This window comes from Microcaecilia unicolor, chromosome 7, assembly GCF_901765095.1.
Source record: "Microcaecilia unicolor chromosome 7, aMicUni1.1, whole genome shotgun sequence".
Lineage (NCBI taxonomy): Eukaryota > Metazoa > Chordata > Amphibia > Gymnophiona > Siphonopidae > Microcaecilia > Microcaecilia unicolor.
In genome coordinates, this window is record NC_044037.1 from 1,039,487 (window position 1) to 1,054,540 (window position 15,054).

At 42.5% G+C, this 15,054-nt stretch overlaps 1 protein-coding gene across 1 annotated transcript in view; it reads right to left on the reverse strand.

Annotated features, from left to right (window-relative positions):
- The window catches only part of TAF1 (TATA-box binding protein associated factor 1), a 493,091-nt gene that overhangs the window by 454,194 nt on the left and 23,843 nt on the right, over positions 1-15,054 (reverse strand). Inside the window, 1 exon segment of the mRNA XM_030210565.1 lies at positions 214-330. Coding sequence (XP_030066425.1) covers positions 214-330 — 117 coding nt within the window.

The window sequence follows — 15,054 nt, forward strand, 5'->3', positions numbered from 1 at the left end:
AGTAGTAGTAGCTCTTGCAGTGCCCTGAGGCAGTTTAGTTGGGGACGTTCCTTCTCCCTGCTATGATGGGGAAAAAAAGGAAAGGTGCTACCAAGTCTATCCCTCCAGCTTCTAGCTCACTTTCGGGTCCCAAACAGTTTACTTTGGAGGCTTGTCGGGCTGAGACAGCTAAAGGTGCAGTGATTTTCTGCATATTTCTTGTATAGCACATACCTGATCTTTGCTTTGGTTGCAAGTTTTCCATTGCTTGTTTGTATCTACGAGATTCATCTTCTGCCACCTCATTGATATCAGAGTAATCAATGGCATCTTCTGTGCTCTTGATCCAGCCTGGTGATGGAGAAAGAACAGATTGATCAGATAGAAAAAAAGAACTTTGATTTGGGTTATTTGCTAATACAAAATTCAATACCTGTAAATCCTTCCTTTCCTCATCTATATTTTCCTCGTCTCATTGACACTGGGAGCCAGTTTCACTGAGACATCACCCTTATTCAGCTTTTTTTTTTCTCTATAGCTAAAGAACATGCTATAGAATCAAAAGCAAAATCAGAAATTTTTTTCAGTGAAAGCAAGGTGGATGCCTGAAATACCTTCGAAAAAGAGGTGGTGGAAGCAAAAACAGTGCTAGAGGAGTGCCTAGTAATCAGCACAGTAGACTTAAAACCAGTGAAGCCAGCGTTCAAATCCCACTAACACTCCTTGTAACTTCCTACAGGTCACTTAACCCTCTACTACCTCAGGTACAAATTTAAGATTGTAAGACCTCCAAACCAGGTCACAAGTACCAGACCAGGCAAGATCCCCAGGAATAAGCAGTGGCCTTCCCCAGGTCTACCTTAAGAAATTATGGGGCTTTCTTCTAAAGGATTTGTCCAAACCTTTTTTAAGCTTAAGTAAGTTAATTGCTTTTACCACATCATACAGCAATGAACTGCAGAGCTCTGATTTGTTTTAAAATGTACTACTTAGTAATTTCAAAGTATGTCCCCTATTGTACTTAATATGAACACAGTAAAACTACTATTAGGAATTTTCTCCATAACTCTGATCCAAACAATAATGGCCGCACCTCTTAACAAAAATAACATAATACCCATACTACATAACCAACCACACATAACCAGACACACCAACTTCCATCAAACCGACAATAGAACCTACAACAGAAAATCATCTGATTACGATCAAACTGTACAAACTGGGAAAAAAGGATTTAACAAATCTAAACCAATAAACAAACGACAACTAATAAAAGTCACCACAATCCCAAATATAGTAGAATCACACCATATAATTAAAATAGGTTACATTAATGCCAGATCCGCAGTAAACAAAACAGAAACACTAACAGACTGGATCACAAAGGAAGCCATTGATTTACTGTTCATCAACGAAACATGGATTCGTGACCAAAATGATCCCATAATCCTGGACCTATGCCCACCAGGATACAAAATCCTACATTGGTCCAGAGAGGGAAAAAGAGGAGGCGGTATCGCCCTAATTTACAGATCTCATTTAATCACTGAGACCACTGCAAAGTCAATTACATCTCAACTTGAAATTGCCTCAATCAGGATTCAACATAAAAACCTTATCTGACCATCTACTACTACTACTACTCATCACTTCTATAGCACTACAAGGCATACGCAGCGCTGTACACCATACACAAAAAGACAGTCCCTGCTCAAACAGCTTACAATCTAAATAAGGCAGGTAAACAGACAGAACAACTAAGAGGCAAGGGAATAAAGAGGTAGGGATAAAAGGACAGGGTTAGGAGTCAAAAGCAGTGGCAAAGAGGTGGGCTTTTAGTCGGGGCTAGACGTACAAGCTCAGGAAGTCTATTCCAGGTGCGAGGTGCAGCGAGATAAAAGGAACGGAGTATGGAATTAGCAGTAGAGGAGAAGAGGACAGATAAGAGAGATTTATCAACAGAACGGAGTACCCGAGGGGGGGCGTAGCGAGAAACAAGAGTGAAGAGGTACTGGGGAGCGGCAGAGTGAATGAACTTATAGGGCAATAAGAGAAGTTTGAATTGTGTCATATTCTATAGACCACCAGGTAAATGGAACGATGCCCAGACAAACTTCATGGACTTCAAATCAACTACTTATACATCTAATTCAAATGTACTAGTCTTAGGAGATATTAACCTCCACCTAGCAGACCCAAATGCAAACGGTGTACAAGAATGCATGGAATTCTTCCAGTTGTGGGACTTCAATTGGCCACACTCGAACGCTACGCACATAAAAGGTCACAACTTTGATTTACTTGTACATAAATGTACAACAGACCAAAACTTAATAATAGAACATAAATGGTCTGACAGTCCATGGTCCGATCACTTCAAACTAAATTTAACCTTACATTGGCTGAAGAAGGGTTCCTAACCACAAGGTCATCTACTATAATAAAACGCACCCTCAACGTTCTGAGGACACGGACGTCACTGAAATCACTCACACCGGTTCGTGGTTTCAAGGTGGTGAAGCCACAACATCTTCATGCCCCGCCCTCACGTCACACGTGATGACGTCGAGGGCAGAACACAAAAACAAATTAACGCATGGGGAGCAGTACTCCTCCCCTTCCAACAAATCCCAGCCGACGGCGACGTGCACATGAACCCGGCCCCTTTCGCCACATAGCCCCGCACTTTACAACTTACCGCCCCGCCCACGGTAGCGCACACTTAACCTCACCAACCTCCCTCCCCCCGTCACCTCCCCTCCCCTTACACGTGTCTCCCTGGTGGTCTAGAGGTACCTGTTCCGTCGGGCCAGGAAAGAAAGAGCCCCCTCTTTCCTCCCGTTGCGGTGGCTTCCTTGCTGCATCGTGTGGGAGCCCGGCTCTCGGCGTTTGAAAATGGCCGCCGAGAGTTCAAGCTGCCTCGCGAGACTTCAACTCTCGGCGGCCATTTTGAAACGCCGAGAGCCGGACTCCCACACGATGCAAGCTACCACCACCGCTATGGGCAGGAAAGAGGGGGCTCCTTCTTTCCTGCCCCGACCGAACAGGTACCGTAAGGGGAGGGGAAGGGAGTCCCGTGCCCGCTAGCGCCCGTTTCATCGGCGTCAGAAACGGGCCATTTTTACTAGTATCAAATAAAGTCAAACTCCAACATCTCTCCACCCTGGGAAACCGACTGCGGAGTACCTCAGGGAACACCTCTCTCACCCATCCTTTTCAACCTAATGATGACCCCCTTAGCCAAGTCTTTTTTCAATTAAGTCCTTAACCCTTTTCTGTATGTGGATGATGTCCCAATATACATACCTTTCAAATCAAACCTTGCAGAAATCACCAATATAATAAAAAACAGCCTAAGCCTAATGGATACCTGGGCTATGACATCCAAACTAAAACTCAACTACGAAAAAACACACTGCCTTATTCTTTCATCTCAACATTTTACAACCTACCCCACAGCCATACATACGCCGGAACACACTCTTCCAATCTCAGATAACCTGAAAATCCTCTGCATTATTATTGACAGCAACCTAATGCTAAAGAACCAAGCCACCACCATTACAAAGAAAATGTTCCACACAATGTGGAAACTCAAACAGGTAAAACAATTCTTCCCAAGAGAAACTTTTCGCAACATGATTCAAACAATGGTATTAACACATGTCTATTACTGCAATGGAGTATATGTGGGTTGCAGGGAACAAATCCTAAGGAAACTACAGACTGCTCAGAATACGGCAGCCAGGCTTATTTATGGAAAATCTAAATTTGAAAGCGCAAAACCCCTCCGGGAAAAACTACACTGGCTACCAATCAAGGAACGAATCACTTTCAAGATTTGTACCTTTGTTCACAGAATAATACATGGTCTAGCTCCGAGCTATATGTCTGAACTAATCGACTTACCAATTAGAAACACAACTGAATCAGCCAGAACGTACTTCTCAAGTTGTAAAAGCCTGAAGTATAAATCAACATGCGTGTCAAGTTTCTCTTACATATTTATTTATTTTGTTACATTTGTATCCCACATTTTCCCACCTATTTGCAGGCTTAATGTGGCTTACATAGTACCGTAAAGGCGTTCGCCAATTCTGGTATGAACAAATACAGTAATGTTGTGGTAGAATAAGGTTCGTGTGTACAGACACATTAGGGAATCGCACAGAGGAAGAGTTATATGTCCATTACGAGCTTTGGTTTCGTTGTGTTGCAGGGTACAGGCATTTAAGTTGGGTCGGTAGGGTATGCCTTTTTGAACAGGTTAGTCTTTAATGATTTCCGGAAGTTTAGGTGATCATAAGTTGTTTTCACAGCTTTTGGTAATGCGTTCCACAGTTGTGTGCTTATGTAGGAAAGGCTGGATGCATAGGTTGATTTGTATTTGAGTCCTTTGCAGCTTAGGTAGTGGAGATTTAAGTATGTTCGTGTTGATCCTGTTGTGTTTCTGGTTGGTAGGAGGAGGAGTGGCCTAGTGGTTAGGGTGGTGGACTTTGGTCCTGGGGAACTGAGGAACTGAGTTCGATTCCCGGCACAGGCAGCTCCTTGTGACTCTGGGCAAGTCACTTAACCCTCCATTGCCTGCCGCATTGAGCCTGCCATGAGTGGGAAAGCGCGGGTACAAATGTAATAAAAATAAAATAAAAATATGAAGTCTGTCATGTATCCTGGGGCTTTGCTGTAGATAATTTTATGAACCAGGGTGCAGATTTTGAAAGCAATACGTGCTTCGATTGGGAGCCAGTGCAGTTTTTCTCTGAGGGGTTTGGCGCTTTCGAATCGCGTTTTTGCAAATATAAGCCTGGCTGCCGTGTTTTGAGTGGTCTGAAGTTTCTTAATAATTTGTTCTTTGCATTCCGCATAAATTCCATTGCAGTAGTCTACATGGCTTAGTACCACCGATTGTATCAAGTTGCGAAATGTTTCCCTCGGGAAGAATGGTTTCACGCATTTGAGTTTCCACATTGAGTGGAACATTTTCTTTGTTGTAAATTTCACTTGGTTTTCTAGTGTGAGGTTACGGTCGATTGTAACACCGAGAATTTTCAGGCTGTCTGAAATAGGGAGGGTATAATCTGGGGTGTTTATGTTTGTGGGTTGGTTCGTATTGTATTGGGATGAGAGGATGAGACAGCGTGTTTTTTCTGTGTTGAGTTTTAGTTGACATGCATTCGCCCATGAGTTCATGATATTCAAGCTGAGCTTGATTTCATTGGTGATTTCTTTCAGATCACGTTTGTAAGGAATGTATATTGTGACATTGTCTGCAAAGATGAAAGGGTTAAGGCCTTGGTTGGATAAGGATTTGGCTAGTGGGGTCATCATTAGGTTGAAAAGGATCGGTGACAGTGGTGATCCTTGAGGTACTCCGCATTCTGCTTTCCACGGTGGTGATATGTTTGAGCTTGATTTCACTTGATATGTTCTAGTGGTTAGGAAACCCTTGATCCAACTAAGTATGTGTCCGCCAATCCCGAAGTAATCTATGAGTCTTAGTAGTATTTTGTGGTTTACCATGTCAAACGCACTGGACATGTCGAATTGGAGGAGAAATATGCTTTTGCCTGTTGCTATTTCCTGCTTGAATTTGGCTAGGAGGGTAATTAGTACTGTTTTAATACCGAGTAGTTTGAGATAGAACTTCTCAATCTCACTGTAAGGATTCCTCCAAATCGTCCATAGCGTTCCATAACTCCTCTAAGGTTACTTTCTACAGTTTCTTCCTCTGAACGAAACACATGGAAGCCCCTTTTTGAGGCTGGATATCAGCTTGAGCGGCTGGAAGTCCTCTCCCAATAGCACCAGCCTCGGGGGAGACCACCTCTCCGCTCCCCACTGTCCCCACTGGTCCCATCTGAAGGCACAGCCGCAGCAGCAACATTGGCATCCAAAGGCTTACCACCCAGGAGCTCCTCAGTAATGCTTCCAGGTCATGGAGAGTCAGGATGTTCCAGGCTAAGGGTCACGTCTAAGACGCAGAGCTCTCGTTCTCCTTCCAAGAGCTCCCCTGCAGCTGTCCTCAAGCCAACTGCAGACGCTGTTAAACTTGAAATCTTCTGCTGCACTAGAGCCGGAGAACCAACGGAATCAGACGGTAAGCCCATAGTTCCCCCTTGCGTTTCACCATAGGTTACCCCGCAAAACACCGTGCATAGAGAGAGAGAGAGATCACCAGCTTGCTGCTACAATCACCCGCCATTCTGAAACTCTATAGCTTACCAGCGGTAAAAGCTAGATATTGTTTGAGCACTTGATTCAAAGGTGTCTATGACAATTAAACCCCACCTGCCTTTTTTTACTGCAGACTTTTCTCTCAGTTTTTTGGTTGTTTTTCCAATTGAGATATTATGAGAGGTTTTCTTTGCAGTTTTTTTGGCTGGTGGTGGAGCCAATGATGATAGTCATTACAGTTGGTGTCCTAATTAAAAGGTACCCTGGGCTTATAAAGCTATTTGTTAACAATAAAACAGGACTTACGTCTCAAGTGCGTAACTAATATCTAATAATCAGAGCAAAACTATACTTCTAAGTTTCTATTTCGATTTGCTCTATGCAGTAAAAAAAAATTTTGAATTATAAATATATTAAAAATTACCAGTCCCAGTACATAGTAACATAGTAGATGACGGCAGAAAAAGACCTGCACGGTCCATCCAGTCTGCCCAACAAGATAAACTCATATGTGCTACTTTTTGTGTATACCTTACCTTGATTTGTATCTGCCATTTTCAGGTCACAGAACGTAGAAGTCTTGCCCAGCACTAGCCCCGCCTCCCCCCCGGCTCTGCCACCCAATCTCAGCTAAGCTTCTGAGGATCCATTCCTTCTGAACAAGATTCCTTTATGTTTATCCCACGCATCTTTGAATTCCGTTATTTTATTTTTGTTACATTTGTAACCCGCACTTTCCCACTCATGGCAGGCTCAATGCGGCGGGCAATGGAGGGTTAAGTGACTTGCCCAGAGTCACAAGGAGCTGCCTGTGCCGGGAATCGAACTCAGTTCCTCAGTTCCCCAGGACCAAAGTCCACCACCCTAACCACTAGGCCACTCCTCCACTCTGTTACCATTTTCATCTCCACCACCTCCCGCAGGAGGGCATTCCAAGTTCAGTACAGATTCCTATGGTACTTCACTACTCACCTTCTCCACCGAGAGAATTAGCCATTTAACCCTACTCTCTTGTTTCCTATCTTTTAACCAGTTTCCAATGCAAAACTGGACATTTTGCCTTTTATCCCATGGCTTTTTAATTTCTTCAGGAGTCTCTCATGAGGAATTTGTCAAAAGCTTCCTGAAAATCTAGATACACAACATCAACTGGCTCACCTTTTACATGAATAATTCACACTTGCAAAAAAAAAAAAATTAACAGACTGGCAAGGCAAGACTTCCCTTGACTAAATGCATGTTGACTCTGTCCTATTAAACCAGGATATCGACAATGAATATGCATGAGAGAGATTTGCATACCAAGGAGGTAGTGCATGCACATTTCTCTCATGCATATTCATTGTGGATATCCTGAAATCCTGATCTGCCTGTGGACCTCAAATGCACTGCTCAGACAAATGGTGACGGAACCCACAAGGGACGGAGCGACGCTGGATCTGGTGCTCACGAATGGGGATAGTGTGTCAAATGTCCGAGTGGCTGCGCACCTGGGAAGCAGTGACCATCAAACGGTTTGTTTTGATATAACGGCTCATGTGCTTAGCGGCCACTCTAAACTCAAAGTCCTGGACTTCAAGCGAACTGACTTTAACAAAATGGGGGAATACCTGAGGAAGGAGCTGATGGGCTGCGAAAACGCACAACACGTGGAAGGACAGTGGTCCAAGCTGAAAGAAGTAATAAACAGGGCCACAGACCTTTATGTAAGGAGAGTAAATAAAAGCAAGAGAAAAAGGAAACCGATATGGTTTTCAAAGCAAGTGGCTGAGAAAATAAAGGCTAAAGAGTTAGCATTCCAGAAATACAAAAAATCTCAAGTAGAGGAACACAGGGAGGAATACCGGATGAAACTGAAAGAAGCCAAGAGAGAGGTACGTCTGGCGAAGGCGCAAAAGGAAGAACAAATGGCTAGAAATGTACGGAGGGGAGACAAAAACTTCTTCAGGTATATTAGTGAAAGGAGAAAGACTAAAAAGGGGATTGTGAGACTAAAAGATACAGCAAAACGCTATGTAGAAAATGATGAAGAAAAGCCAATTTGCTAAATAGATACTTTTGTTCTGTTTTTACTGAAGAAAATCCTGGGGAAGGACCGAGAGGGACTGACAAAAGTACACCTGAGAATGAAGTGGATAGAGCACCGTTCACGGAAGAGTGTGTGTATGAACAACTTGGAAAGCTAAAGGTGGACAAAGCCATGGGGCCGGACGGGATCCACCCCAGAATACTGAGGGAGCTCAGAGAGGTTCTGGCGGGTCCTCTTAAAGATTTGTTTAATAAATCCTTGGAGACGGGAGAGGTTCCGAGGGATTGGAGAACGGCGAAGGTGGTCCCTCTTCACAAAAGTGGTGATAGGGAAGAAGCTGGAAACTACAGGCCGGTAAGCCTCACTTCGGTTATTGGAAAAGTAATGGAAGCCATGCTGAAGGAAAGGATAGTGAATTTCCTGGAAGCCAATAAGTTGCAAGATCCGAGACAACATGGTTTCACCAGAGGGAAATCGTGCCAAACGAATCTCATTGAATTCTTTGACTGGGTGACAGGAGAATTAAATCAAGGACGTGCTATGGACGTCATCTACTTAGATTTCAGCAAGGCTTTTGACACGGTTCCCCACAGGAGGCTCTTGAATAAACTAGAAGGGCTGAAGATAGGACCCGAAGTGGTGAACTGGATTAGGAACTGGTTGACGGGCAGACGCCAGAGGGTGGTGGTAAATGGAGTTCGCTCGGAGGAGGGAAAGGTGAGTAGTGGAGTGCCTCAGGGATCGGTGCTGGGGCCCATTCTGTTCAATATATTTGTGAGTGACATTGCCGAAGGGTTACAAGGTAAAGTTTGCCTTTTTGCGGATGACACCAAGATTTGCAACAGAGTGGACACCCCGGAGGGAGTGGAAAACATGAAAAAAGATCTGAAGAAGCTGGAAGAATGGTCTAACGTTTGGCAATTAAAATTTAATGCGAAGAAATGCAAAGTGATGCACTTAGGGAGTAGAAATCCAAGGGAGGCGTATGTGTTAGGTGGGGAGAGCCTGATAGACACGGACGGGGAGAGGGATCTTGGGGTGATAGTATCTGAGGACCTGAAGGCGATGAAACAGTGCGACAAGGCGTTGGCCATAGCGAGAAGGTTGCTAGGCTGTATAGAGAGAGGTGTGACCAGCAGAAGAAAGGAGGTTTTAATGCCCCTGTATAAGACGTTGGTGAGGCCCCACCTGGAGTATTGTGTTCAGTTTTGGAGGCCGTACCTTGCGAAGGATGTTAAAAAAATGGAAGCAGTGCAAAGAAAAGCTACGACGATGGTATGGGAGTTGCGTTCCAAGACGTATGAAGAGAGACTTGCTGACCTGAACATGTATACTCTGGAGGAAAGGAGAAACAGGGGTGATATGATACAGACGTTCAAATATTTGAAAGGTATTAATCCGCAAACGAATGTTTTCCGGAGATGGGAAGGCGGTAGAACGAGAGGACATGAAATGAGATTGAAGGGGGCAGACTCAGGAAAGATGTCAGGAAGTATTTCTTCACGGAGAGGGTGGTGAACGCTTGGAATGCCCTCCCGCGGGAGGTGGTGGAGATGAAAACGGTAACGGAATTCAAACATGCGTGGGATAGGCATAAAGGAATCCTGTGCAAAAGGAATGGATCCACAGAAGCTTAGCTGAAATTGGGTGGCGGGGTGAAGAGGGGTTGGTGGTTGAGAGGCTAGGATGGGGGAGGGCAGACTTATACGAGGTCTGTGCCGGAGCCAGTGATGGGAGGCGGGACTGGTGGTTGGGAGGCAGGAAATACTGCTGGACAGACTTATACGGTCTGTGCCCTGAAAAAGACAGGTACAAATCAAGGTAAGGTATACACATATGAGTTTATCGTGGGCAGACTAGATGGACCGTGCAGGTCTTTTTCTGCCGTCATCTACTATGTTACTATGTTACTATGAGTAGCCCTGCATTAAACCATTTGCATGTGTTCAGTAATTTTGTTCTTTATAATAGTTTCTAAATCAAAACAAATCAATTCTTGTATACCGCTAATATTCCCTTTCCAGGGTTCAGTGTGGTTTACATTCTAGGTGAGACAAAAGTGAGGTATGAGAACAATTAGATACCACTGGTGTAATGCATGAGACCAAAAACATTACAGGAAAGGATAATGGATGATACTAGGAGGCAGAAGTCAATGGATTATTACAAAGCATATTTGCCCAGCACTGATATCAGGCTCACTGGTCTGTACTTCGCAAATCACCCCTTGAACCCCTATAAAATTGGCCACTTTGCAATCTTCAGCCAATTTTAATGTTAAGTTACCAATTACTAATAGTGCAATTTCATTTTTGAGTTCTTTCAGTACTTTGGGATGTATAATCATACAGTCCAGGTGATGTGATGCCTTTTAGCTTGTCAGTTTAGACTATTACATCTTCCTGATCCACCGATATTTTTTTCATTTCCTCCAACGTATCACCTTTAAATACCAGTTATATAGCATGGATAATTCCCTTATATCTTCCCTAGTAAAGACTGAAGCAAAGAATTATTTAAGTCGCTGTGCTATGGCCTTATTCTCTCTGTGTGCCCCCTTTACTCCATGATGATCTAATAATCATACATAATAATACATCGAGAAGGTAAATCTTATCCCAATTGTGCATGCCATAGTAACATCAAGACTGGATTACTGCAATGCACTATACAATGGTCTGACTACAAAGGGCCTGCACCAGCTCCAGTTGATTCAGAATGCAGAAGCAAGACTCATAGAAGGTTGCAAGAGACGTGACCACATCACACCATTTTTGCTAAACCTTCATTGGCTACCAGTACAATACAGGGCTAAATTTAAAACTCTATGTCTGATCTTCAAGGCCATGAAAGAAAATGGCCCCGAGTATCCGAAGAATACGATAATCCTCCACACACCGCCAAGGACACTAAGGTCCTCCAAAGGACTTTCACTAACCACACCCTCTCCAAAAGACATTACAGGATATGATACCCGCAAGACAGTCTTCTCCAGAGTAGCCCCCCACACTCTGGAATGCACTGTCTGAAAGGCTCCGTTTAACACAAGACTATCTTTACTTCAGGAAGCAGGTGAAAGCTTGGCTGTTCAACTAGGCCTCTAATGGAAGAAGTAACTAACTTGTTAGTCTCACTCACACACACAAGGAGTGACTCGGGCTGCATATACTGCAGGGGGACATGTTTATCCACTCCTAGCTAATATTTAACCATCTCTCTGACCTCATGTGCAACTTTCTTCATATCAGTCACCTTACTTACTAACTCTTCCTACTTTTTTACCCATCTATATGTTACAACTTTGCCTTACCCTTCACTATTATAATGTTCTATTGTGTTGATATTGCAAATAGTATACCATGAATATTCAAAATATAAACCTAAAGAGCTAGAGAGCAACGATAATAGAAACTGTATAATTGAAACTGCTCTCACAATATTCTAGTGGGTAGAGGATTTTCCAAAAATTATATTTAATTTAAATAAATGAAACCTCAAGAGTCCAGGGTGCCTACAGAGATGGTCTACTTCTACTCTTTAACGGACTCATCATCATAGTGTAAAAAAAACTCCCCAAGGGAGAAAAAACACTGTGGCAAAAAAAAAAAAAAAACTGAGGATACACTTCAATGGGAAAATCCACTATTCATAGAAAATCCAAACAAACTGGAAGAACTATATAGCCAACATCTTAATAATATGGGTGCACCACATAGAAGTAGAGAAATAAATGTCACTTGGCTTTTAACACTGGACCCAAACCAACTAAAATCAAATCCAGGAAAGCGTTGACTTGAAGCCTACAACTCAAAAGGGCGACGAAAATGATAGTGGGGATGGGACGACTTTCCTATGAAGAGAGGCTGAGAAGGCTAGGGCTTTTCAGCTTGGAGAAGAGACGGCTGAGGGGAGATATGATAGAAGTGTATAAAATAATGAGTGGAATGGATCGGGTGGATGTGAAGCGACTGTTCACGCTATCCAAAAATACTAGGACTAGAGGGCATGAGTTGAAGCTACAGTGTGGTAAATTTAAAACGAATCGGAGAAAATTTTTCTTCACCCAACGTGTAATTAGACTCTGGAATTCATTGCCGGAGAACGTGGTACGGGCGGTTAGCTTGACGGAGTTTAAAAAGGGGTTAGATAGATTCCTAAAGGACAAGTCCATAGACCGCTATTAAATGGACTTGGAAAAATTCCGCATTTTTAGGTATAACTTGTCTGGAATGTTTTTACGTTTGGGGAGCGTGCCAGGTGCCCTTGACCTGGATTGGCCACTGTCGGTGACAGGATGCTGGGCTAGATGGACCTTGGTCTTTCCCAGTATGGCACTACTTATGTAAAGGGTGGCCACCCATCTCGGCTGCCCCGACAGTGGGATTCCCTGTTTCGATCCTGCATAAGGGGGAAGATTTAATAAATTCACCAGCCTTGAATACAAAGTAGAACAGGCACATAATGGCTCATGGATAATTAAGACGCTGACTCAATGGCACACCTCCTTTTAATGACATCATTCAATAGCAACCAATAAGCTAGTGGAAATACCGCATAGCTGACCAATCATCAGTAGAAAGCTTCCTATTCCATACGGCTATTTAGTCCACTCTGTGACAGTCTGAAGTTTAAAAATCCATTTTTCTTCTTTCTTGTGGAGACAACGGGACACGTCTCCACGGTGTCCATTATCCAATAGTTGATCAATCACATCACATCGCAGTTGAACAAAAGAGTGTTGTAAAAAGTCACACTGTTTAGCTAAGGGCATATGCAATTTCTTCGTATTGATAGTATGTTTATGTTCTGTCAGACGAGCTTTTAGAATGCGTTTTGTTTGACCGATGTATCTTAAGCCACAGGGACATGTGATCATATAAATTACTGCTTTAGAATTGCAGTTGGTCAAACAATTAATCTGTATTCATCTATTGTGTATAGGGTCATTCCATGCCAAGTGGTCTAAACCTTCCCACCATCATGTCTCCAATTTTGTTCAAATTTTATCTGTAGCGCGAGTCAGGTGTTAAACAAAGTTTCCCAAAATTTGAGGTCTCTAACTGCAATAGTTGCAGATCTAGACCCCCTTTTCTGAAAGGTTGTCAGTCCATGAGTGCACGACATTTACCAAAATGCCATTTTTGGGGTCTAATAAAATCCAAACACATTTATAAGAATGACTACAAAAATTCAAATCCTGTACAGTTTTTGATGCTAATTCCAATGAAATACATTTTAACATTATGGATGCAAAATCCAGTCAAACAAGTTGACTCAAAGTGTGTATCAAAATTGGTCGCAACTCATCGGAACATATTTGGACCAATATTCAGACCATAACAACTTCCATGCAAACAAAGATACAGACTTGAAATTTTGAACAAGCATTATGCTTGTGCTGGACATAATACTGCCAGATTTGCAACTAACCAACATCTATAACCACCCTGCAGGATCTCTTCAAAGTTGGAACTGTCAGCGCAAATGATAAAATGTACCAAAGTTCAAAGCCAATTATTAAAAAAGTCTGCCTGAATCAGCTTGTGAACAGTATCATCTGAAAGAGAAAATTGTGCTCTACAACACTGATATGTTTTTGTTTTGCAATGCCACCATTAAGTAGCCATTTACTCAGGTCAAAGTATGTTATATTTAGTACGCTTGATGCACTAATTTTTCTTCATTTCTAGGAAATTCAGTCTTAATAGTCGCTTAAAAGTATTGATATTATTTATTCATTTGTATTTTATTCGTTGATTGTCCAATTGTTTATTGTGCGCTGTTATCAGTTTGGTTGTGCCATCTCAGGTGAATATTCCAGCTTAATAAAATCTTTTAAAAAGTGTGTTTATCATCTGTTGTACCATTAATTATAGATGTCAGAAGACAAGAAAAATTAAGAATCCTTGGCTCCCTGTTCAACTGGGGAACATGCTGGTACATCAAAGTGCCACGTAATCTTCTATGCTAAGAAGGCAGGATTCAAACCTTTTGGGGATTTCACAAAATGAGACCAGAAATTGCTTCTTATGCGTTCAGAAGCAAAACTTAATGAAGATTCCGTCATTTGCTTTCACCATGAATCCCTTTTCCTAAGTGAATATCAATGCAAAAGAAATGTTGCAATCCATTCAAGAAGAAGAATCATAATGTAAGAGCTGCACTTAGAGTGACTGATATTACAACAGTGCCAAACTTCGTGAGCTAAATAAAAAAGAAGTGATAAATATAAAACCAGGTCAGAAGCTTTGCCCTGCCTGCAAGTCGACACTAAATAAAAAGTTAGAACCATCAGCATCATCATTATCCCAATCTGAACAAAAATTAGTGATGCTGAACAAATAGATAAAGTCACAAATCTTCAGCCTGGGCAGTATGTTGCTTGCATTTATGAAAATAAATGGTGGATTGGAAACGTTTGTGAAACGTCAGTTGAACAGAAAGATGCTTTCATAAGCTTTATGCATCCTTATGGTCCCGCTACTTCATTTTATTGGCCAGTAAGATGCAATACTTGCTGGATCCCAGAACAACTTATCATTGCTGTTAGTCCAGCTCCATCAGTGACATCATCTGGTCGACAATATAGTTTCCCTGAAACCGTTCTCTTGCAGATCAATGATGCTTTCATAATGATGAAGTAACTGAAGAAGGCAGGCTTGGGAACCTGCAGTAAAGAAACCCACAATCAGGCTTGGGATCCTGCAGTAAAGATACCCACCCGTGGGTGTTACTGCATGGCTATCGGGCATGGCCCCTATGGCGAAGGGGATGCTGGTTTCAATGTGATACCAGCCATCATGGACCAACGCAATACATAGTGCACACAAAATATAACATACTTTGACCTGAGTAAATGGCTACTTAAT